The 23,769-nt window shown below is 52.8% G+C and overlaps 2 protein-coding genes across 2 annotated transcripts in view; one reads left to right on the top strand and one right to left on the bottom strand.

Annotated features, from left to right (window-relative positions):
* Positions 1-7,191, bottom strand: part of DNAH12 (dynein axonemal heavy chain 12) — a 111,291-nt gene extending 104,100 nt beyond the window's left edge. The window contains exon 1 of the mRNA XM_069736676.1: positions 7,134-7,191. Coding sequence (XP_069592777.1) covers positions 7,134-7,190 — 57 coding nt within the window. The 5' untranslated portion in view covers position 7,191. The remainder of the gene's footprint in view (positions 1-7,133) is intronic.
* Positions 7,192-11,570: 4,379 nt separating this feature from the next.
* Positions 11,571-15,753, top strand: PDE12 (phosphodiesterase 12). The gene is made up of 3 exons (XM_069736675.1): positions 11,571-12,789; positions 14,661-14,739; positions 15,223-15,753. Exons 1-3 carry the CDS (start codon positions 11,608-11,610, stop codon positions 15,663-15,665), a joined length of 1,704 nt encoding a protein of 567 aa, XP_069592776.1. The 5' UTR covers positions 11,571-11,607; the 3' UTR covers positions 15,666-15,753.
* Positions 15,754-23,769: the final 8,016 nt, after the last annotated feature.

Raw genomic sequence — 23,769 nt, 5'->3', positions numbered from 1 at the left:
TACAGTATATATATACACATAGAGTATATATACACAACACATATACACAACACATATACAGTATATACACAGATATAAAGTATATATATACACACGTACATAGAGTATATATACACAACACATACTATATATAGACACATATACTGTATATACATAACACATACTCTCTCTATATATTTATAGACACATATACAGTATACATATGTATACACACACAGTATATACACAGATATAAAGTATATATACACACATATACAGTATATACACAGATATAAAGTATATATACACACATATACAGTATATACACAGATATAAAGTATATATACACACACACACAGTATATACACAGATATAAAGTATATATACACACATATACAGTATATACACAGATATAAAGTATATATACACACATATACAGTATATACACAGATATAAAGTATATATACACACATATACAGTATATACACAGATATAAAGTATATATACACACACACACAGTATATACACAGATATAAAGTATATATACACACATATACAATATACACAGATATAAAGTATATATACACACATATACAATATACACAGATATAAAGTATATATACACACATATACAGTATATATACACGCACATACATAGAGTATATATACACAATACACGACTGGAGCCTGTTAGCGCAGACAACCAGTATATACACGGTATGTACAGTGCACACAGCGGCTATGGAGGGCGCTCACCTGTGCGGACCCCCGGGCTCCGGCTGCTGTGCAGTATATACACGGTATGTACAGTGCACACACGGCTATGGGGGGCGCTCACCTGTGCGGACCCCCGGGCTCCGGCTGCTGTGCGGTATATACACGGTATGTACAGTGCACACACGGCTATGGGGGGCGCTCACCTGTGCGGACCCCCGGGCTCCGGCTGCTGTGCAGTATATACACGGTATGTACAGTGCACACACGGCTATGGGGGGCGCTCACCTGTGCGGACCCCCGGGCTCCGGCTGCTGTGCGGTATATACACGGTATGTACAGTGCACACACGGCTATGGGGGGCGCTCACCTGTGCGGACCCCTGGGCTCCAGTTGCCGTGCAGTATATACACGGTATGTACAGTGCACACACGGCTATGGGGGGCGCTCACCTGTGCGGACCCCTGGGCTCCGGCTGCTATGTGGTATATACACGGTATGTACAGTGCACACACGGCTATGGGGGGCGCTCACCTGTGCGGACCCCCGGGCTCCGGCTGCTGTGCGGTATATACACGGTATGTACAGTGCACACACGGCTATGGGGGGCGCTCACCTGTGCGGACCCCCGGGCTCCGGCTGCTATGTGGTATATACACGGTATGTACAGTGCACACACGGCTATGGGGGGCGCTCACCTGTGCGGACCCCCGGGCTCCGGCTGCTGTGCGGTATATACACGGTATGTACAGTGCACACACGGCTATGGGGGGCGCTCACCTGTGCGGACCCCTGGGCTCCGGCTGCTGTGCGGTATATACACGGTATGTACAGTGCACACAGCGGCTATGGGGGGCGCTCACCTGTGCGGACCCCTGGGCTCCAGCTGCCGTGCGGTATATACACGGTATGTACAGTGCACACACGGCTATGGGGGGCGCTCACCTGTGCGGACCCCCGGGCTCCGGCTGCTGTGCGGTATATACACGGTATGCACAGTGCACACACTGCTATGGGGGGCGCTCACCTGTGCGGACCCCCGGGCTCCGGCTGCTGTGCGGTATATACACGGTATGCACAGTGCACACACGGCTATGGAGGGCGCTCACCTGTGCGGACCCCCGGGCTCCGGCTGCTGTGCGGTATATACACGGTATGTACAGTGCACACACGGCTATGGGGGGCGCTCACCTGTGCGGACCCCTGGGCTCCAGCTGCCGTGCAGTATATACACGGTATGCACAGTGCACACACGGCTATGGGGGGCGCTCACCTGTGCGGACCCCTGGGCTCCAGCTGCCGTGCAGTATATACACGGTATGTACAGTGCACACACGGCTATGGGGGGCGCTCACCTGTGCGGACCCCCGGGCTCCGGCTGCTGTGCGGTATATACACGGTATGCACAGTGCACACACGGCTATGGGGGGCGCTCACCTGTGCGGACCCCCGGGCTCCGGCTGCTGTGCGGTATATACACGGTATGCACAGTGCACACACGGCTATGGGGGGCACTCACCTGTGCGGACCCCCGGGCTCCGGCTGCTGTGCAGTATATACACGGTATGCACAGTGCACACACGGCTATGGGGGGCGCTCACCTGTGCGGACCCCCGGGCTCCGGCTGCTGTGCGGTATATACACGGTATGTACAGTGCACACACGGCTATGGGGGGCGCTCACCTGTGCGGACCCCCGGGCTCCGGCTGCTGTGCGGTATATACACGGTATGCACAGTGCACACACGGCTATGGGGGGCGCTCACCTGTGCGGACCCCTGGGCTCCAGCTGCCGTGCAGTATATACACGGTATGTACAGTGCACACACGGCTATGGGGGGCGCTCACCTGTGCGGACCCCCGGGCTCCGGCTGCTGTGCAGTATATACACGGTATGCACAGTGCACACACGGCTATGGGGGGCGCTCACCTGTGCGGACCCCTGGGCTCCGGCTGCTGTGCGGTATATACACGGTATGTACAGTGCACACAGCGGCTATGGGGGGCGCTCACCTGTGCGGACCCCCGGGCTCCGGCTGCTGTGCAGTATATACACGGTATGCACAGTGCACACAGCGGCTATGGGGGGCGCTCACCTGTGCGGACCCCTGGGCTCCAGCTGCCGTGCAGTATATACACGGTATGCACAGTGCACACAGCGGCTATGGGGGGCGCTCACCTGTGCGGACCCCCGGGCTCCGGCTGCTGTGCGGTATATACACGGTATGTACAGTGCACACACGGCTATGGGGGCGCTCACCTGTGCGGACCCCCGGGCTCCGGCTGCTGTGCGGTATATACACGGTATGTACAGTGCACACACGGCTATGGGGGCGCTCACCTGTGCGGACCCCCGGGCTCCGGCTGCTGTGCGGTATATACACGGTATGTACAGTGCACACACGGCTATGGGGGCGCTCACCTGTGCGGACCCCTGGGCTCCGGCTGCTGTGCGGTATATACACGGTATGTACAGTGCACACAGCGGCTATGGGGGGAGCTCACCTGTGCGGACCCCCGGGCTCCGGCTGCTGTGCAGTATATACACGGTATGTACAGTGCACACACGGCTATGGGGGTGCTCACCTGTGCGGACCCCCGGGCTCCGGCTGCTGTGCGGTATATACACGGTATGTACAGTGCACACACGGCTATGGGGGTGCTCACCTGTGCGGACCCCCGGGCTCCGGCTGCTGTGCAGTATATACACTGTATGTACAGTGCACACAGCGGCTATGGGGGGCGCTCACCTGTGCGGACCCCCGGGCTCCGGTTGCTGTGCGGTATATACACGGTATGTACAGTGCACACAGCGGCTATGGGGGGCGCTCACCTGTGCGGACCCCCGGGCTCCGGCTGCTGTGCAGTATATACACGGTATGTACAGTGCACACACGGCTATGGGGGCGCTCACCTGTGCGGACCCCTGGGCTCCAGCTGCTGTGCAGTATATACACGGTATGCACAGTGCACACAGCGGCTATGGGGGGCGCTCACCTGTGCGGACCCCCGGGCTCCGGCTGCTGTGCGGTATATACACGGTATGTACAGTGCACACACGGCTATGGGGGCGCTCACCTGTGCGGACCCCTGGGCTCCAGCTGCCGTGCAGTATATACACGGTATGCACAGTGCACACAGCGGCTATGGGGGGCGCTCACCTGTGCGGACTCCTGGGCTCCGGCTGCTGTGCGGTATATACACGGTATGTACAGTGCACACACGGCTATGGGGGGCGCTCACCTGTGCGGACCCCTGGGCTCCGGCTGCTGTGCGGTATATACACGGTATGCACAGTGCACACAGCGGCTATGGGGGCGCTCACCTGTGCGGACCCCTGGGCTCCGGCTGCTGTGCGGTATATACACGGTATGCACAGTGCACACAGCGGCTATGGGGGGCGCTCACCTGTGCGGACCCCCGGGCTCCGGCTGCTGTGCAGTATATACACGGTATGTACAGTGCACACAGCGGCTATGGGGGTGCTCACCTGTGCGGACCCCTGGGCTCCAGCTGCTGTGCAGTATATACACGGTATGCACAGTGCACACAGCGGCTATGGGGGGCGCTCACCTGTGCGGACCCCCGGGCTCCGGCTGCTATGTGGTATATACACGGTATGTACAGTGCACACAGCGGCTATGGGGGGCGCTCACCTGTGCGGACCCCCGGGCTCCGGCTGCTGTGCAGTATATACACTGTATGTACAGTGCACACAGCGGCTATGGGGGGCGCTCACCTGTGCGGACCCCCGGGCTCCGGTTGCTGTGCGGTATATACACGGTATGTACAGTGCACACAGCGGCTATGGGGGGCGCTCACCTGTGCGGACCCCCGGGCTCCGGCTGCTGTGCAGTATATACACGGTATGCACAGTGCACACAGCGGCTATGGGGGGCGCTCACCTGTGCGGACCCCCCGGCTCCGGCTGCTGTGCGGTATATACACGGTATGTACAGTGCACACACGGCGATGGGGGCGCTCACCTGTGCGGACCCCTGGGCTCCAGCTGCTGTGCAGTATATACACGGTATGCACAGTGCACACAGCGGCTATGGGGGGCGCTCACCTGTGCGGACCCCCGGGCTCCGGCTGCTGTGCGGTATATACACGGTATGTACAGTGCACACACGGCTATGGGGGGCGCTCACCTGTGCGGACCCCTGGGCTCCGGCTGCTGTGCGGTATATACACGGTATGTACAGTGCACACACGGCTATGGGGGGCGCTCACCTGTGCGGACCCCTGGGCTCCGGCTGCTGTGCGGTATATACACGGTATGTACAGTGCACACACGGCTATGGGGGGCGCTCACCTGTGCGGACCCCTGGGCTCCGGCTGCTGTGCGGTATATACACGGTATGCACAGTGCACACAGCGGCTATGGGGGGCGCTCACCTGTGCGGACCCCCGGGCTCCGGCTGCTGTGCAGTATATACACGGTATGCACAGTGCACACAGCGGCTATGGGGGCGCTCACCTGTGCGGACCCCTGGGCTCCGGCTGCTGTGCGGTATATACACGGTATGCACAGTGCACACAGCGGCTATGGGGGGCGCTCACCTGTGCGGACCCCCGGGCTCCGGCTGCTGTGCAGTATATACACGGTATGTACAGTGCACACACGGCTATGGGGGTGCTCACCTGTGCGGACCCCCGGGCTCCGGCTGCTATGTGGTATATACACGGTATGTACAGTGCACACAGCGGCTATGGGGGGCGCTCACCTGTGCGGACCCCCGGGCTCCGGCTGCTGTGCAGTATATACACTGTATGTACAGTGCACACAGCGGCTATGGGGGGCGCTCATCTGTGCGGACCCCCGGGCTCCGGTTGCTGTGCGGTATATACACGGTATGTACAGTGCACACAGCGGCTATGGGGGGCGCTCACCTGTGCGGACCCCCGGGCTCCGGCTGCTGTGCAGTATATACACGGTATGCACAGTGCACACAGCGGCTATGGGGGGCGCTCACCTGTGCGGACCCCCCGGCTCCGGCTGCTGTGCGGTATATACACGGTATGTACAGTGCACACACGGCGATGGGGGCGCTCACCTGTGTGGACCCCTGGGCTCCAGCTGCTGTGCAGTATATACACGGTATGCACAGTGCACACAGCGGCTATGGGGGGCGCTCACCTGTGCGGACCCCCAGGCTCCGGCTGCTGTGCGGTATATACACGGTATGTACAGTGCACACACGGCTATGGGGGGCGCTCACCTGTGCGGACCCCCGGGCTCCGGCTGCTGTGCCGTATATACACGGTATCAGTGCACACACGGCTATGGGGGCGCTCACCTGTGCGGACCCCCGGGCTCCGGCTGCTGTGCAGTATATACACGGTATGCACAGTGCACACAGCGGCTATGGGGGGCGCTCACCTGTGCGGACCCCCCGGCTCCGGCTGCTGTGCAGTATATACACGGTATGCACAGTGCACACAGCGGCTATGGGGGGCGCTCACCTGTGCGGACCCCCGGGCTCCGGCTGCTGTGCGGTATATACACGGTATGTACAGTGCACACACGGCTATGGGGGGCGCTCACCTGTGCGGACCCCCGGGCTCCGGCTGCTGTGCCGTATATACACGGTATCAGTGCACACACGGCTATGGGGGCGCTCACCTGTGCGGACCCCTGGGCTCCGGCTGCTGTGCAGTATATACACGGTATGTACAGTGCACACACGGCTATGGGGGCGCTCACCTGTGCGGACCCCCGGGCTTCGGCTGCTGTGCCGTATATACACGGTATCAGTGCACACAGCGGCTATGGGGGGCGCTCACCTGTGCGGACCCCCGGGCTCCGGCTGCTGTGCGGTATATACACGGTATCAGTGCACACAGCGGCTATGGGGGCGCTCACCTGTGCGGACCCCCGGGCTTCGGCTGCTGTGCGGTATATACACGGTATGTACAGTGCACACACGGCTATGGGGGGCGCTCACCTGTGCGGACCCCCGGGCTTCGGCTGCTGTGCGGTATATACACGGTATGCACAGTGCACACAGCGGCTATGGGGGCGCTCACCTGTGCGGACCCCCGGGCTCCGGCTGCTGTGCGGTATATACACGGTATGTACAGTGCACACAGCGGCTATGGGGGGCGCTCACCTGTGTGGACCCCCGGGCTCCGGCTGCTGTGCGGTATATACACGGTATGTACAGTGCACACACGGCTATGGGGGCGCTCACCTGTGCGGACCCCCGGGCTTCGGCTGCTGTGCGGTATATACACGGTATGTACAGTGCACACACGGCTATGGGGGGCGCTCACCTGTGCGGACCCCCGGGCTTCGGCTGCTGTGCCGTATATACACGGTATGTACAGTGCACACAGCGGCTATGGGGGCGCTCACCTGTGCGGACCCCCGGGCTTCGGCTGCTGTGCCGTATATACACGGTATGTACAGTGCACACAGCGGCTATGGGGGGCGCTCACCTGTGCGGACCCCCGGGCTCCGGCTGCTGCCCCGCTACTTGTCTCCCTTTCTGACATTAAACATTTCGGTTGTCATGGCAGCGGAGGCGGGGTGTTGGTAGGGGGCGCGTCTGATCTGCGGCAGATTGGGGCGGGGCTTGTCTCCTCGCTGTAATTTCCCGCTGATGCCACCTGGCGGACAGGATTGGTCATTACACACCGAGAATGTTACATGTGCAGTGTACAGTGGGACTGCTGGTACTACTGGTGCTTCCCGACTGCTGCCCTATGAGGTATGCAGTATGTCACATGGGGGAACAGTATATATATTTATATAATCACAATGCCGCTTAAAGGGATTTTCTTCTAAATAAAACATTTCCAAGTAATACAGATCCTTGAGCTGCCTAATATCAGGGGGATGTTCATATTGTGCTTTTCTAAACAGTTTTGTCCCCATGAAAAAACTCCGTGTTGTCAGGAGAAGCATTGCTGACACTATGTGCACTTGTGATGCATCCCTCATACGTTTTATGCATATTTTCAGCTTTTTTCTGTGAAATCCTCCATCCTATACTCCGGCACTGTCTGTACATTGCTGTGGCCCCTGGCACTTTCATAGATTTGCCGGGTGGCATTACCAGCTACACTGAAGTAGATGGCTGACCTGAAACCCCGCATTCATCCAGTGCACAGGTACGTTGTATTAATCCCAGACAATGCATTAATGGAGTATTATCATAATGATGATTGGTTATCAATATCAGATCTGTAAGGTCCGACACATGGCACCGAATCCCCCCATCATCCGCGCCATTCACATGGAATAGGAGATGATCTGCGGCACCAGGACGCGGCCACTACACAGCGAATGGAACCATGATGCTCATCAATATGTCTGTCCTGGAAAATCCCACTAAGGCCCTCCTGTACATACTACGCATATAATATATACACTTCTCAAAAAAATTAAAGGGAACACTAGTATCCCACATCCTAGATATCACTGAATGAAATATTCCAGTTGTAAATATTTATTCATTACATAGTGGAATGTAGTGAGAACAATAAAAAAATGAAAATTATCAATGTAACTCACAACTAATATCCCACGGAGGTCTGGATTTGGAATGATGCTCAAAATGGAAGTGGAAAATCAAATTACAGGCTGATCCAACTTCAGTGGAAATGCCTCAAGGCAAGGAAATGATGCTCAGTAGTGTGTGTGGCCTCCACGTGCCTGTATGATCTCCCTACAATCCCTGGGCATGCTCCTGATGAGGTGGCGAATGGTCTCCTGAGGGATCTCCTCCCAGACCTGGACTAAAGCATCCGCCAACTCCTGGACAGTCTGTGGTGCAACGTGACGTTGGTGGATGGAGCGAGACATGATGTCCCAGATGTGCTCAATCAGATTCAGGTCTGGGGAATGGGCGGGCCAGTCCATAGCTTCAATGCCTTCATCTTGCAGGAACTGCTGACACACTCCAGCCACATGAGGTCTGGCATTGTCCTGCATTAGGAGGAATTTGGGGCCAACCGCACCAGCATATGGTCTCACAAGGGGTCTGAAGATCTCATCTCAGTACCTAATGGCAGTCAGGCTGCCTCTGGCGAGCACATTGTAGGGCTGTGCGGCCCTCCAAAGAAATGCTACCTCACACCATTACTGATCCACTGCCAATCCGGTCTGTCACATGCTCAGTATGAACCTGCTCTCATCTGTGAAGTGCACAGGGCGCCAATGTTGAATCTGCCAATCCTTGTTTTCTCTGGTGAATGCCAATTGCCGTGCACATTGATGGGCTGTAAGCACAACACCCACCTGTGGACGTTGAGACCTCATATAACCCGCATGCAGCACGCTTTCTGACAGTTTGAGCAGACACATGGATGTTAGTGGCCTGCTGGAGGTCATTTTGCAGAGCTCTGGCTCTGCTAATCCTTGCACATAGGAGGTAGCTGTCCTGCTGCTGGGTTGTTGCCCTCCTGCGGCCCCCTCCATGTCTCCTGGTATCTTCTCCATGCTTTGGACACTGTTGACAATCACAGCTTCCCTCCTTGCCACAGCTCACACTGATGTGCCATCCTGGATGAGCTGCACTACCTGAGCAACTTCTGTGTGTTGTAGACACCGCCTCTTGCTACTGTACGGTATCTCTAGGAGTGAGAGCAATGACAAAATGCAAAAGTGACGCAAATAACAGACAAAAAGGATGAGAGCAGAGAAATGGTTTGTGGTCACCCCTTGTAGAACCGCTCCTTTATAGGGGTGTCTTGCTAATTACTGAACATTTCTACCTGTTGTCTGTTCCATTTGCAGAACAGCCGGAGAAATTGATTCACAATCGGTGTTACTTCATAACTGGACAGGTTGGTTTCACTGAAGTGTCATTGACTTGGAGTCACATTGCGTTAAGTGTTCCCTTAAGGATGCTATGTATAATACATATATATATATATATATATATATATATATATATATATACTGCACAAGGTGGGAAGGGGTTAATGACAGGCTCATAAGACGGACAAAAGACACAAATATTGGTTCTATCTGTTACACATTTGGGTGCCCTTAAAAGGGCCTTTGGGTCAATAAGAGGGGAGAGTCAGAGGATGAGGAAACCCCTCCGAAATCAATATCCTACAATTTACCCCCACAGCAAAAAAAAAAAAAAAACAACTATACAAAAGATGTACAAAAAAAATATGTAAAGTAAGATCGGTTTAAAATTTTGAAATTTAAATGATTCATGTAATCAATTAACAAAATACAAAGTGAATGAACAAACGAGAAATCTAGAGCCAATCAATATCTGACGTGACCAACTACTGACTTTACAACAGCATCAGTTATTGTAGGAGAAACTTTCACAAAGTCAGGGATTTTGTAATAATAGAGTCATTATATCAGTCCATAATAATAATAATCATCAACTGTAATAATAGTCATTATATCAGTCCATAATAATAATCATCATTAACTGTAATAGTCATTATATCAGTCCATAATAATAATCATTAACTGTAATAATAGAGTCATTATATCAGTCCATAATAATAATAATCATTAACTGTAATAAAAGTCATTATATCAGTCCATAATAATAATCATTAACTGAAACAGCCGTGTAGGAGGCATAAGACTGGACGAGGAACAGCCAAACTCTGCCACAAAAGTGAGGTTCTGGGCGATGGGTCCTGAGGGGCGCAGTTATCTCCTGATCCCGGCCACCTTCAGCCAGACTGCAGCACTGGTCGGTCTCCAAGGCAACAAGCAGTAAATTGCAGAAGTGTTTGTTTCTACCAGTGCAGTCCACAATATCCATCCCTGAAGATGGGAGTAACGCGTTAACCCTTTCCTGCAGGCGTGTGGTACTAGATGAGGAGTAAATACCGCACAGAGCTGTAGTGACGCTGTACTGCCACCATCACCTATGGGATCGGCTGTGACTGAGCCATTACTTGTGCCGTGTACTCTGCGGCCGCTCCTGTTGTCTGTGCATTGGATCCCTTTAAGGCTACACAGTGACTAATTTTTTGAGACTTCCTTGTCACAGTGCCGACCCTATTATTGACGGCTGTTGTAACCAGTCACCGTACAACCATAGCCTTGTGTGTAATCACAGCATCATAAACCCGCAGTAACTCAGTCCCCTAGTATGAACCAGCCCTTTAGGGAACCTGTCACCCCGTTTTTTCAGATTGAGCTATAAATACTGTTAAATAGGGCCTGCGCTGTGCGTTACTATAGTGTATGTAGTGTACCCTGATTCCCCATGTATGCTGAGAAATACATTACCAAAGTCGCCGTTTTCGCCTGTCAATCAGGCTGGTCAGGTCGGGTGGGCGTGGTGACAGCGCTCTTTTCTTCCCCAGCTTTCCGTTGGTGGCGTAGTGGTGTGCGCATGTCCAAGTTACGAATCCACTGCGCGCACGTGAAGAAACAGCGCGCGATCTGCGCTATTACCCCTGTCATCGGTGGGGGCGGCCATCTTCCTGGGGCCGCGCGTGCGCAGATGGAGTGCTCTGCTGCACGGGGCTTCAGGAAAATGGCTGCGGGATGCCGCGCGTGCGCAGATGGAGATCGCGGCGGCCATTTTCCCAAAGCAGAGTTTGCATCTGGGGAAGGAAAGAGCGATGTCACCACGCCCACCTAACCAGACCAGCCTGATTGACAGGCGAAAACGGCGACTTTGGTAAGTTATTTCTCAGCATACATGGGGAATCAGGGTACACTACATACACTATAGTAACGCACAGCGCAGGCCCTATTTAACAGTACTTATTGCTCAATCTGAAAAAACGGGGTGACAGGTTCCCTTTAACAGCCCGGCAGCGTCACGAGGAGCGCAGGGAGGAGCGCAGGGAGGAGCGCAGGGAGGAGCGCAGGGAGGAGCGCAGGGAGGAGCGCAGGGAGGAGCGCAGGGAGGAGCGCAGGGAGGAGCGCAGGGAGGAGCGCCGGCGGCCGCCGCCAGCAGAGGGCGCTGCGATGAGCGGCTGCTCGGGCCGGCTGGTTGGCGGCGTGCTCAGGCTCCTAGGCCGGGCGGGCAGCATGGAGAAGGCGGTGGTGAGGGCCGTCCCGTCCGAGGACAAGCTCAGCATCTCCCTCACCCTGTCCGGCTCCCAGCGGCAGCTGCAGCGGGATCAGACGGAGCCGCTGAGCAGAGCCCTGGCCCGGATCTCCGCCAGCGCCACCAAGACCAAGAAGCGCAAGGAACCTCCGGCTCCGGGGCCCCCAGTGCGGCTCTTCTACCGGGGGCAGCCGGTGTGTGAGGCCGCCCCCAACGCCGAGGCGTGGCAGGACGGCGCCGAGCTGCTGGTGGGGAACGTGCTGTACCGGGTGGAGCGGAACCCGCCGCTCTGCCAGGAGCTGGCCCTGCCCCGGCACGTCATGGCCGGCTTCCCCGTGTGTCCGCGCCTGCGGCTGGAGTTCTCCGACCCCGAGCACTCGCTCTTCACCTGGTACAGGCAGCAGCAGCAGCAGGCCCGGAGCGGAGCCGGGGACTCTCCTGGGAGCCCTGCCGGGCAGCAGTGGGAGGAGGCCGGCCAGGAGCGGGTCTTCACCCCGGCGGTCGGGGACATCGGGCTGCGGCTGAAGGTGCGCTGTACGCCCGGGGACGGGCAGAGGCTCGGGGAGAGCCGGGAGCTGGAGGTGGCGGGCCCGGTGGAGGCCGGCCCCGGGGCCTGCACGTTCGATGAGCGGCACCTGTACACGCAGCGGCTGACGGAGGAGCCGGTGATCCGGGCCGTGTCCTACAACCTGCTGGCCGACGTGTACGCGCAGACCGAGCACGCCCGCACCGTGCTCTTCCCCTACTGCGCCCCCTACGCCCTGGAGCTGGAGTACCGCCACTGCCTGCTGCGCAAGGAGCTGAGCGGCTACCGGGCCGACCTGCTGTGCCTGCAGGAGGTGGACCGCGCCGTGTTCTCCGACAGCCTGGCCCCGGCACTGGAGGCCTTCGGCCTGGACGGAATCTTCCGCCTCAAGGACAAGCAGCACGAGGGCCTAGCCACCTTCTACCGCCGGAGCCGCTACCGGCTGTATAGCCAGCACGACATCCTGCTGGGGGAGGCGCTGACCGGGGACCCGCTGCACCAGGAGATGCTGCAGCGCCTGTCCTGCTACCCGGCCGCCAAGGAGAAGATGCTGCAGAGATCCTCCGCCCTGCAGGTGAGCGCGGACTGCGAGCCCAGCTGCTTTATACCTCAGGGAGTTTGCAAAAACAACCAATTACATTCCGGCTTTCATTGCCCTGAAAGTCTAGAGAATGAAAGCTGTGATCTCATTGGTCAAAAACTGACATAAAAAAGTTGTAGCCAATAAGATTATGGCTTTCATTACCACTAAGGCTGGAGAATGAATAAACCCTGATCTGATTGGAGGAAAAAATGGTGCAACCAACCGTATTCATTGCTGAGTAATAAAAGCTGGTATCTGGTTGCTATGGGCAAACATGAATAGCTGATGCTAAGGAGCGGAGTTGTTACCCGTAGTAACCGAGCAGCTTGCTGCTTCCAGTCCCTTTTATAAAGGGGGTTAAGGCAACACCTTTTCTGCACTGGCTTTCATATATCCTTACAAAATTGATCCTAGGTATTGGGTGTCTCATAAGCTGTAATTGAGGCATCCATGATGCTATTGCCACCATAGTGAATTTCACAAATACCTCCAAATGTGACTTTCAGGAGAAAATTAACTTGTTTCCTCCTGGAGACCGCCGGCTTTCAGTTATATTTTAAGCTGTAAGCACGCCCTGGCTCTGTTCAGATGTGCTTCAAAGCCGGCCATCAATGAAAGTTTCAGGGCTGTCCTACAGCGGCTGCTCACAGAATAGTGAGCGATGACTGTAATCTCTCCATGCACGCCCCCATGACTGAAAGCTGGCGGCTCTGGAAGAAAACAAGTTAATTTTCTCCTTGTAGCTGGTACTCTCATCAGTCAGCAAAAGTTGGGAGCAGATATAAAACCGTCCCTCTCTCCGGAGAATCTGCCGTTTCCGCCCACTATGCAGATATCCCAGCGGTGGTAATGGACAGGTTCTGCCGGCGTCCCCCGCGCACAAAGGACAGGCTCTGCCGGCGTCCCCCCGCGCACAAAGGACAGGCTCTGCCGGCGTCCCCCGCGCACAAAGGACAGGCGCTGCCGGCGTCCCCCGCGCACAAAGGACAGGCGCTGCCGGCGTCCCCCGCGCACAAAGGACAGGCGCTGCCGGCGTCCCCCGCGCACAAAGGACAGGCGCTGCCGGCGTCCCCCGCGCACAATGGACAGGCGCTGCCGGCGTCCCCCGCGCACAAAGGACAGGCGCTGCCGGCGTCCCCCGCGCACAAAGGACAGGCGCTGCCGGCGTCCCCCGCGCACAAAGGACAGGCGCTGCCGGCGTCCCCCGCGCACAAAGGACAGGCGCTGCCGGCGTCCCCCGCGCACAAAGGACAGGCGCTGCCGGCGTCCCCCGCGCACAAAGGACAGGCGCTGCCGGCGTCCCCCGCGCACAAAGGACAGGCGCTGCCGGCGTCCCCCGGGCACAACGGACAGGAGCTGCCGGCGTCCCCCGCGCACAAAGGACAGGCGCTGCCGGCGTCCCCATTTTTCATGTCCACCTTATTGCTTTCGCCTATTTTAGTTTATTTTCACTATTGTGGCCGGATGTTTTCAGCTGATTTATTAATTGTGATTTTTTTTTTTTTTTTTTTAATATTTTTCTTTAATTGCTAAATTTTTGCACAAATGTCCTCCCTTTTTCCCCCTGGAATGGACTTTTATGTATATCTATACATTTTTCATGCATTTTAACTAAATTTGACTGTTTGCTCTAAAAAGTCATATAAAAATGTAAACGTCAAAGCATTTTTGATTTTGCGCAAAATTAACGAACCGCTCACAACGCTTTCACAAATTGATTGCAAGAAAACAGCATTGAATACCACAAGGCAAAAAAAAAAAAAAATACTATATAACAAAAAACCCCAAAAACAACGCAGATGATGTATCGGGGCCTAAATAAAGTTTTGCGACTTATGATGCATGTTATGTCATCTTTCTAGGTGTCGGTCCTCGAGTCCACGACTGATCCTTCTAGAAAATTCTGTGTGGCCAACACTCATCTTTACTTCCACCCAAAAGGTGAGAGAACGTGCGCTCTTCTTTCTATGGACGCACGCGCCGCTTCTTCCGTCCTGGTTTTTGGCATCTGTTACTCTTTATAGAACTCCTTACTGAAGGCCTTCATTCACATTAGAGCAGGGATCGGCGGCACTCAGCTGTTGTGAAACTACAACTCCCAGCATTCCTTGACAACCACATTCCCTTATTCAGCCATCAAAGGTTTCTCGGAAGTTGTCATTCACAGCAGCTGGAGTGCCCACATTTGCCAGTCCCCCCATTAGAGACCTGACAATTCTGATGGCAGCCGTGGACTCTGAACTGATAATGGACGGTCCGCGTACAGCTCCATGGTTGTTGTCCAGATTGGCCACATACGTCTTCTCCATGGACGGGATGCGCAGACGCCGGGCACTTCTGGTTCCTCCAGCATCCACTATGGATTATGGATGGATTTTGGGATTTCCAGCAATTTTATCCATTTATTTTTTTTCTCTTTTCTAGGTGGCAACATCCGATTACTGCAAATAACCGTTGCGTTGGCTCACATCCGACACGTGGCGTATGAACTCTACCCCGGCATTCCCATCATCTTCTGCGGAGACTTTAATAGCACCCCTTCCACGGGGATGTACAGTTTTGTAAGAGATGGGACCATCTCGGAGAACCACGAGGACTGGACATCTAACGGAGAGGAGGAACGCTGCAACATGTCTCTCAGCCACCCGCTCAAACTGAAGAGCGCCTGCGGGGAGCCCGCCTACACCAACTTTGTGGGGGGCTTCCACGGCTGCCTGGATTATATATTCATTGACTCCGAAAGTTTAGAAGTGGAACAAGTCATTCCTATGCCAAGTCATGAAGAAGTCACCAGCCACCAGGCTTTACCCAGCGTCTCGCACCCGTCTGACCACATAGCTCTTATATGCGACCTGAGGTGGAAGTAGGAGCCATCGAGATCTCCAGATTAGGGTATAAATGTGGTATTTTTATGCTGCTGATACTAACACTGACCACCATAAAATGTCTACAGTATTGCTGTGGGTCTTCCTTTTACAGAAAGGTATCCTGAAAAATAAACACACGCACGCACACATTCGCAACACATGACCAGACATTGTCAACAGGCTCAGCCTGATTATACAGGACAATGATCTTCTATGTAGCTCAAAAAGTCATAAAAAGCAATGCACATGTGAAAGAATAAAGGTACCGTCACATTAAGCGACGCTGCAGCGATATAGACAACGATGCCGATTGCTGCAGCGTCGCTGTTTCGTCGTTGTGTGGTCGCTGGAGAGCTGTCACACAGACAGCTCTCCAGCGACCAACGATGCCAAAGTCCCCGGGTAACCAGGGTAAACATCGGGTTACTAAGCGCAGGGCCGCGCTTAGTAACCCGATGTTTACCCTGGTTACCGGTGTAAATGTAAAAAAAACACTACATACTTACATTGCGGTGTCTGTCGCGTCCCCCGGCGTTCTGCTTCCCTGCACTGTGTAAGCGCCGGCCGTAAAGCACAGCGGTGACGTCACCGCTGTGCTCTGCTTTACGTCCGGCCGGCGCAGACACAGTGCAGGGAAGCAGAACGCCGGGGGACGCGACAGACACCGCAATGTAAGTATGTAGTGTTTTTTTTTTTTTACATTTACACTGGTAACCAGGGTAAACATCGGGTTACTAAGCGCGGCCCTGCGCTTAGTAACCCAATGTTTACCCTGGTTACCAGTGAAGACATCGCTGAATCGGCATCACACACGCCGATTCAGCGGGTGATCCAGCGACCAAAAAAGGTGCTGGCCTTCTAGCTCCGACCAGCGATGTCACAGCAGGATCCAGATCACTGCTGCGTGTCAAACACAACGATATCGCTATCCAGGACGCTGCAACGTCACGGATCGCTATCGTTCTAAAGTCGCTCAGTGTGAAGGTACCTTTAGGATTCTAACAAAAAACTAACCACAGACTGCAGTTCTGATGGCAGCAGGTAAAGAGTACGACACTGGATCGGGGGAACGGCGGGAGATCGGTCTCATGTTTGATGTAACAAGATGCAGATTTGGTTTCTGGCAACTATTTTTTTTTTTTCCACTGAGAAACTGATAAGTCATCAATATTCATTGCTGAATATCTATGAATATGGGGAGAAGCGGTGCACACAGGGTGGTGGTCTGGCATATAAGATACTACATCATTCAAAGTCTACAGGGGCTTCATGGTGGGGTCAATTAAGGAGTGATGGAGAAGATACTTGAGGAAAATGACTGCCGGCTCCGGGGTCTAGAGGACTCGTGTTCAGCTGGCCTTAGTGTGAATGATGGGGTTTATTATATGGATGGCACGTCGGGTCTGGTTCAGGTTTTCCCTCACGTTGAGTGTTCACCAAATGCTGAGGAGACCATGAGCCTCCACTAAATGACCACGGGCTCCTCATCGGAGGAGGATCTCTCCGGCTATAGAAAAATCACAGCTTTGGTTATCATCTAATTTGCAGATGATTATTCGTTCTGAGGATCGGAGGCAGCATCAAGGGTCTGATCTCCCACCAAATACAGGTCCTAGAGGTATGCCGTGAGACGTACCCTTAATTAGAGCTAAGGGGGGCTTTAGGTAAGCACAGGAGCAGCATACAATTCATCAGTTACATGATCTAGCCCTGTAATATCCTCCATAACAATGGGTAACGTGTAGGAGCAGAGCTCCCATTATCCTGGTTAAAATCCTGCTGGGAATCTACTTATTCCAGAGGAAGAAAATCGCCCTAACCAGTGTGCGGGCGAAGGGCTGCGTTGAGTCGGTGCCCAAGGTCTGACCCAGGCTGGTCTAAGGGATCCTGGCTGGCTGTGCGCGGTGGAAGCATCGGTGGCCATATAGGTGTCTTGTCGCAGAGGAACCTAGAGGGGGTACAGTTGCTTAATACTCCCCTGCAGGGCCGTGTCTTCCCCTGACCCCCCCAATGTCTGCTATACCGACGTAGCCGTAAGTCTTTGATCCCCTCATCTGAGACCAGGAGGATCAAGTGGTCTCTCTTGGCCCAATGCAACTTACGACCACTAGCAACTAGCTAACTCACTATGTCAGTGGTCGTACCATGGATACCTAAAGTCCTGCACATGAGGAAAGAGACATAGTGAATCAGAAGAACTATACTACATTTTTAATTGGAAGTATTTGCAAATATTATTATTACACCTACTTATTGGGATAGGATCTTGGAGATGGGAACACCCCCCCCCCCCCTTTAATGACTGTTTGGGACACTATGAAATATTTTTTCTGAGGTGCTAATTGGTGAAATAATAACCGCAAAAGAATTTGCGTAAAAGGGGTGGGGCTGGAGGATAGAGGACGGGTGAGCAAATCGGTCTACGTTCAAAATAAGTGTCCTGAAAATTCATGAAGAGGGAAAGAGGCCCAAAAGCATCTAAAATCATTGTTACTGGAGCATGACGACAATAAATGTGTTTGTAAAACAGTTCTATGAGGAAATAGAAACTACTGGTCAATTACTAGGCAAAACTAGCAGAGCACGCACAGGCTCCCAGAGAGCACGCTCAATAAGAGGGAACACGCGCAGGCTCAGGAAGCGAGAGCGCGCTCACAGGCTCAGGACCAGGGAACACGCGCAGGCTCAGGAAGCGAGAGCGCGCTCGCAGGCTCAGGACCAGGGAACACGCGCAGGCTCAGGAAGCGAGAGCGCGCTCGCAGGCTCAGGACCAGGGAACACGCGCAGGCTCAGGAAGCGAGAGCGCGCTCGCAGGCTCAGGACCAGGGAACACGCGCAGGCTCAGGAAGCGAGAGCGCGCTCGCAGGCTCAGGACCAGGGAACACGCGCAGGCTCCGGAAGCGAGAGCGCGCTCGCAGGCTCAGGACCAGGGAACACGCGCAGGCTCAGGAAGCGAGAGCGCGCTCGCAGGCTCAGGACCAGGGAACACGCGCAGGCTCAGGAAGCGAGAGCGCGCTCGCAGGCTCAGGACCAGGGAACACGCGCAGGCTCAGGAAGCAAGAGCGCGCTCGCAGGCTCAGGACCAGGGAGCACACGCAGGCCCAGGAAGTGAGAGTGCACTCAGGCTCAGAGAGAGCATGAATACATTTATCAACTAAGGAGAAGGAAATATCATCCACTAAAAAGTGATATAAAGCCATTTAAAATAAGTTCTTGCCGCTCTCCTGCCTGGTTTCAGACAGTCATGAAACAGCGTGCGTACGTCTACACATATACACACAACGTTAGCCCTGATCAGGAGACCGGCCTTATGTGCATATATGTATTTTCTATAGCCACGTGGCCGATTTGCTGAATTGTCACAACTGGAAGCAGCGTTTGATAGATCTTAATGTAGTTGCTGTCGACAACCGCATCCACATGAATGGGACACAAGCGGTTGCGCCACAGCTGCCTATAGGAAGGGCTTTTCTGTGACTGAATTGATTGCACTGATTTGTTGATTATTATAGGAATTAGCAGCTGTGATCCTTGGGCTGTGTTCACACATTGCAGCTTCAGAGCATTTACACAAGTTTTTTTTTTTGTGGTACACATTTTTGCTGAGATATCACAAAAACGGTGTCATTGCTGAAATATATTTTACTTTTAAGCCTGCGTTTTTGGAAAAGCATTAAGCTACTTACCGGTATTTTTCGGAGGCCCATGACAGCACCACGAGAGACAGGGAATCCGCCATTAGGAACAGGAAACCTACAGATACAAAAGGGCGGCACCTCTCCCACGTATCAGTTCTATTACAGAGCCTGAGAGGACTTCCGCGGTTAATGACAAGCATACACAAATATTATATACAATCAAATACAATATCTTTAATAAAGTAACAATCCAGATATCACACGTGAGAAAATCATTTTTTTTTTTTTTTGTTATATTTTAAGGAAGTGCAACCCCCACGTGAATAGGGAGGGAACTAACGGTGCTGTCATGGGCCTCTGAAAAATGCCGCTACCGGTAAGTAGCTTAATGCTATATTCTGACTCCCATGACAGCACCACAAGAGATTTACAGAGATGTAAGCTACCTTAGGGAGGGACTATAGCCTGCAGCACCCTTAACCCGAAGGTGAGATCTGAGGAGAACCCCAAGTCCAACCGATAGTGTTTGAAAAAGGTGGAAGGGGATGACCATGTGGCCGCCATACATATCTGGTCGATTGACACTCCAGACCTTTCCGCCCAGGATGATGCCCGTGGCTCGGGTGGAATGCGCCCTCAGATTCTGCTGAGCCAGACCCCCACCTGCTGTGTAAGCCAGAGAGATAGCCTCCCTAATCTATTTAGCTAGCTGTATTTTGATGCTCTAAAGGTACCGTCACACTTAGCGACGCTGCAGCGATACCGACAACGATCCGGATGGCTGCAGCGTCGCTGTTTGGTCGCTGGAGAGCTGTCACACACACCGCTCTCCAGCGACCAACGATGCCGGTAACCAGGGTAAACATCGGGTATCTAAGCGCAGGGCCGCGCTTAGTAACCCGATGTTTACCCTGGTTACCATCCTAAAAGTAAAAAAAACAAACACTACATACTTACCTACAGCCGTCTGTCCTCTAGCGCTGTGCTCTGCACTCCTCCTGTACTGTCTGTGTGAGCACAGCGGCTGGAAAGCAGAGCGGTGACGTCACCGCTCTGCTTTCCGGCTGACCGACGCTCACAGCCAGTACAGGAGGAGTGCAGAGCACAGCGCTGGAGGACAGACGGCTGTAGGTAAGTATGTACTGTTTGTTTTTTTTACTTTTAGGATGGTAACCAGGGTAAACATCGGGTTACTAAGCGCGGCCCTGCGTTTAGTTACCCGATGTTTACCCTGGTTACCAGTGAAGACATCGCTGAATCGGTGTCACACACGCCGATTCAGCGATGTCTGCGGGGAGTCCAGCGACGAAATAAAGTTCTGGACTTTCTTCCCCGACCAGCGACAGCACAGCAGGGGCCTGATCGCTGCTGCCTGTCACACTGGACGATATCGCTAGCCAGGACGCTGCAACGTCACGGATCGCTAGCGATATCGTCTAGTGTGACGGTACCTTTACCCCTTTCCTAGGACCTTGGAAGGATAAGAATAGTGCATTGTCTTCAATCATTAGTGACAGATATATTGTAGAAGGCATCTCCTAACATCTAATGTATGGAGTTCTTTTTCTTTAGGGTTAGAAGGATAAGGGCTAAAGGATGGTAGAACGATCTCCTGTGATCTGTGAAATTGGGATGCTACTTTTGGTAAGTAAGCTGGGTCCGGTCTGAGAATCACCCTATCCTGTAAGAACTCTCTATACGGGGGAAGTCTGGAAAGTGCCTGGATGTCTCCTATTCTGCGAGCCGATGTTATAGCTACCAGAAAAGCTGTTTTAAGGGACAACATTTTGATAGAGGTTTCATGTAAGGGCTCAAATGGGTCTTTTATTACAGATGAAAGGACTGGATTTAGGTCCCACGGTACCGCCTTGTTTTTATACAAAGGTCTAGCTCTACCGACTGCCTTAATGAACCTCTACACCCAATAATTATTGGCAATATTACAAGAGAACAGGGCACCAAGGGCTGATACCTGCACTCTCAGTGTACTTGTAGAAAGATTTAATTCTAATACCTTTTGCAGAAATTCTAATATCTGGCGTATTGGTACCCCTTCTTCGATGTTAAAATCTGAGAAGGCCAAGAACTTTCTCCAGGTTCTCGAGTAGATTTTTTTTGTTATTTGTTATCTACTTTTTAGAAGGGTATCTACCAAATTTGGGGAGAAGCCTTTGTTCTTTAATAGTGACCGCTCAAACTCCAAGCCGTTAAATGGAGTCCGTTCACCTGTGGATGGCATATCGGCCCCTGGAAAAGCAAATTCGGGATATCTGGTAGTACCCAGGGATCAGCTACCGACATTGTCCTGAGCCATGCAAACCAGGTTCTCCTGGGCCAGAAAGGAGCAATCAGAATGACCTTCACACAATCTTCCCTGATTTTCCTCACCACTAGAGGTAATGGGTTCAATGGTGGGAAGGCGCAAGCCAGAGTAAAATCCCATTTTATTAGGAATGCATCCACCACTAGAGGATTCTCCCTGGGATTTAAAGAACAAAATCTTTTCACTTTTTGTTGTCTCTTGTGGCAAATAGGTCCACCACTGGTTGACCCCATCGGCGGACAATCTGATTGAAGAAGTCTCCATTTAGAGACCATTCCCCTTGTCTTAGTATATTGCGGCTGAGAAAGTCTGCCTTTACGTTTTCTTTCCCCTTGATGTGAAGAGCAGTCAAAGATTGAAAATTTGTCTCCGCCGTATGGAATAAGCGATTTGTGACCTGCATCAGAGCCTCGGAACGAGTTCCACCTTGATGATTTATATAGGCCACTGCCACCTGGTTGTCCGAGAGGATCCTGATGTGGTGACCCTGCAGATATGAGTTTTTAACTGCTAATTGAATCTCTATTAAGTACCTCTAGTTGGATGAAGACGTATATGGTTCCCATTGTCCCTGAACCACAATATCACCCATGTGGGCCCCCCACCCTGAGGGGCTGGCATCCGTAGTTATCACCCGGGTTATGTCTGTCATCCAGGGAACCCCTGTTGATAAATTATCTCTATCTAGCCACCACATTAGGGAGTCAAGAGTTACCGGCCTCAAGGTTATTTTTTCCCGTAAGGCTCCTCTCAAGATTTTATCATTCATCAAAACATCCTTCTGTAGGGTTCTAGTATGAAATAGAGCCCATCTGACTGCCGGGATGCATGATGTGAGGGACCCTAGCAGGGACATAGCCTGTTGAAGGGTCATGGAGGGTGTATTGATTGCCCTTAACACCTGGCGCGGAATTTGATCTAATTTCTCAATAGGGAGAAGACACTTGTGTAGCTGAATCTAATAATAATCCTAAAAACTTTTGAATTTTTAGGGGTTGCAACAGAGATTTCTCATAATTATCCAACCCAGGTGTTCCAATCTAACTGTAGCTGTTTCTAATTGAGACAAACAGTGATCCATCGAATTCCCTGCAATGAGGAAATCATCAAGGTAGGGAACAATAAGAATATTAGACTCCCGTAAATGTGCCATAACCTCTGCAATTTTTGTAAATACTCTAGGGGCTGAAGTTATACCGAAAGGAAGCGCCCCGTACTGGAAATGGTGTACTACTCCCCCCGTTAATACTGCTACCCTTAGGAATTCTGCATGAATGGGCAAATGATAATAGGCACCTTTCAAATCCACTACTACCATGAAACAATCTTTAAACAGCATTTTTATTGTTGAAAAAGAGTGGTATTCACCTGCGCGGTCTACAAAAACGAACAATAAAATGAAAAATAGATGAATAAATGAATAAGAGAGCACTTACTTAATGAGTAAGAAAGAAGCAGGAAGACATGCGGTCAGCATTAACCCTGATGAAGAGGGCCTGAGCCCTTGAAATGCATTGGTTTGCTGACTAGCTATACTAGCACACCTGTCCTCTTTAGCCCCGTAGCGTGGTGACGTCACCAGCAGCTCCGCCCACCCTCTCCGACCGCTACCTCAGCGCTGCATCCGGCCGGGGCACGCGAGGTTTCGCGGTCGCATGGCTTCTGCCGCCACTTTCTCCTTAACCCACCGCTCTGTCATAGCGGTACACCTAGTGGTGGCTCAGACTTTCCGGAACCGCTTCCCTCCGCACTCAGCACCGCAGTGAGTACAGCATATTTTATGTGCACATAGCAATTGTGGCATATTAGTGCTCCAACATACTAGGGGAGCATTTCTCCTCATCTCAACATATGGGCAATCCATTCTAATCACAGTAATCCTTGTCAGCCAGCACCTGATGGTCATCTTACTACCTTAACCTAACGGAATCCTGCGCTACTCCCACCAGCAGTAAGTTTATTGTGTACTGGGAAAACTAGACCACATTTATTTAAAACCACCATTACCTATAAAGGTTGTACATTTATCTAAGCAGGGGCATCTACTATAAACCTCTGAAGATTAAGCAACCGTGGTCATCACAATACCCGCATCAATTGCAGATACACAGGGATCACGTCTCTTCATTGCACATTTCCATTT

The sequence above is a fragment of the Ranitomeya imitator genome, chromosome 8, assembly GCF_032444005.1.
Source record: "Ranitomeya imitator isolate aRanImi1 chromosome 8, aRanImi1.pri, whole genome shotgun sequence".
Lineage (NCBI taxonomy): Eukaryota > Metazoa > Chordata > Amphibia > Anura > Dendrobatidae > Ranitomeya > Ranitomeya imitator.
The sequence above is the reverse complement of the archived record's forward strand: the minus strand, read 5'-3'. Positions and strand labels throughout refer to the sequence as shown.

Excerpts from the sequence above, each read along its gene's own strand:
- PDE12 (XM_069736675.1), top strand. The coding sequence starts at position 11,608 with ATGAGCGGCTGCTCGGGCCGGCTGGTTGGCGGCGTGCTCAGGCTCCTA. Across the intron at positions 12,790-14,660 it reads AGAGATCCTCCGCCCTGCAG|GTGTCGGTCCTCGAGTCCAC; the intron begins GTGAGCGCGGAC and ends TCATCTTTCTAG. Across the intron at positions 14,740-15,222 it reads TCTTTACTTCCACCCAAAAG|GTGGCAACATCCGATTACTG; the intron begins GTGAGAGAACGT and ends TCTCTTTTCTAG.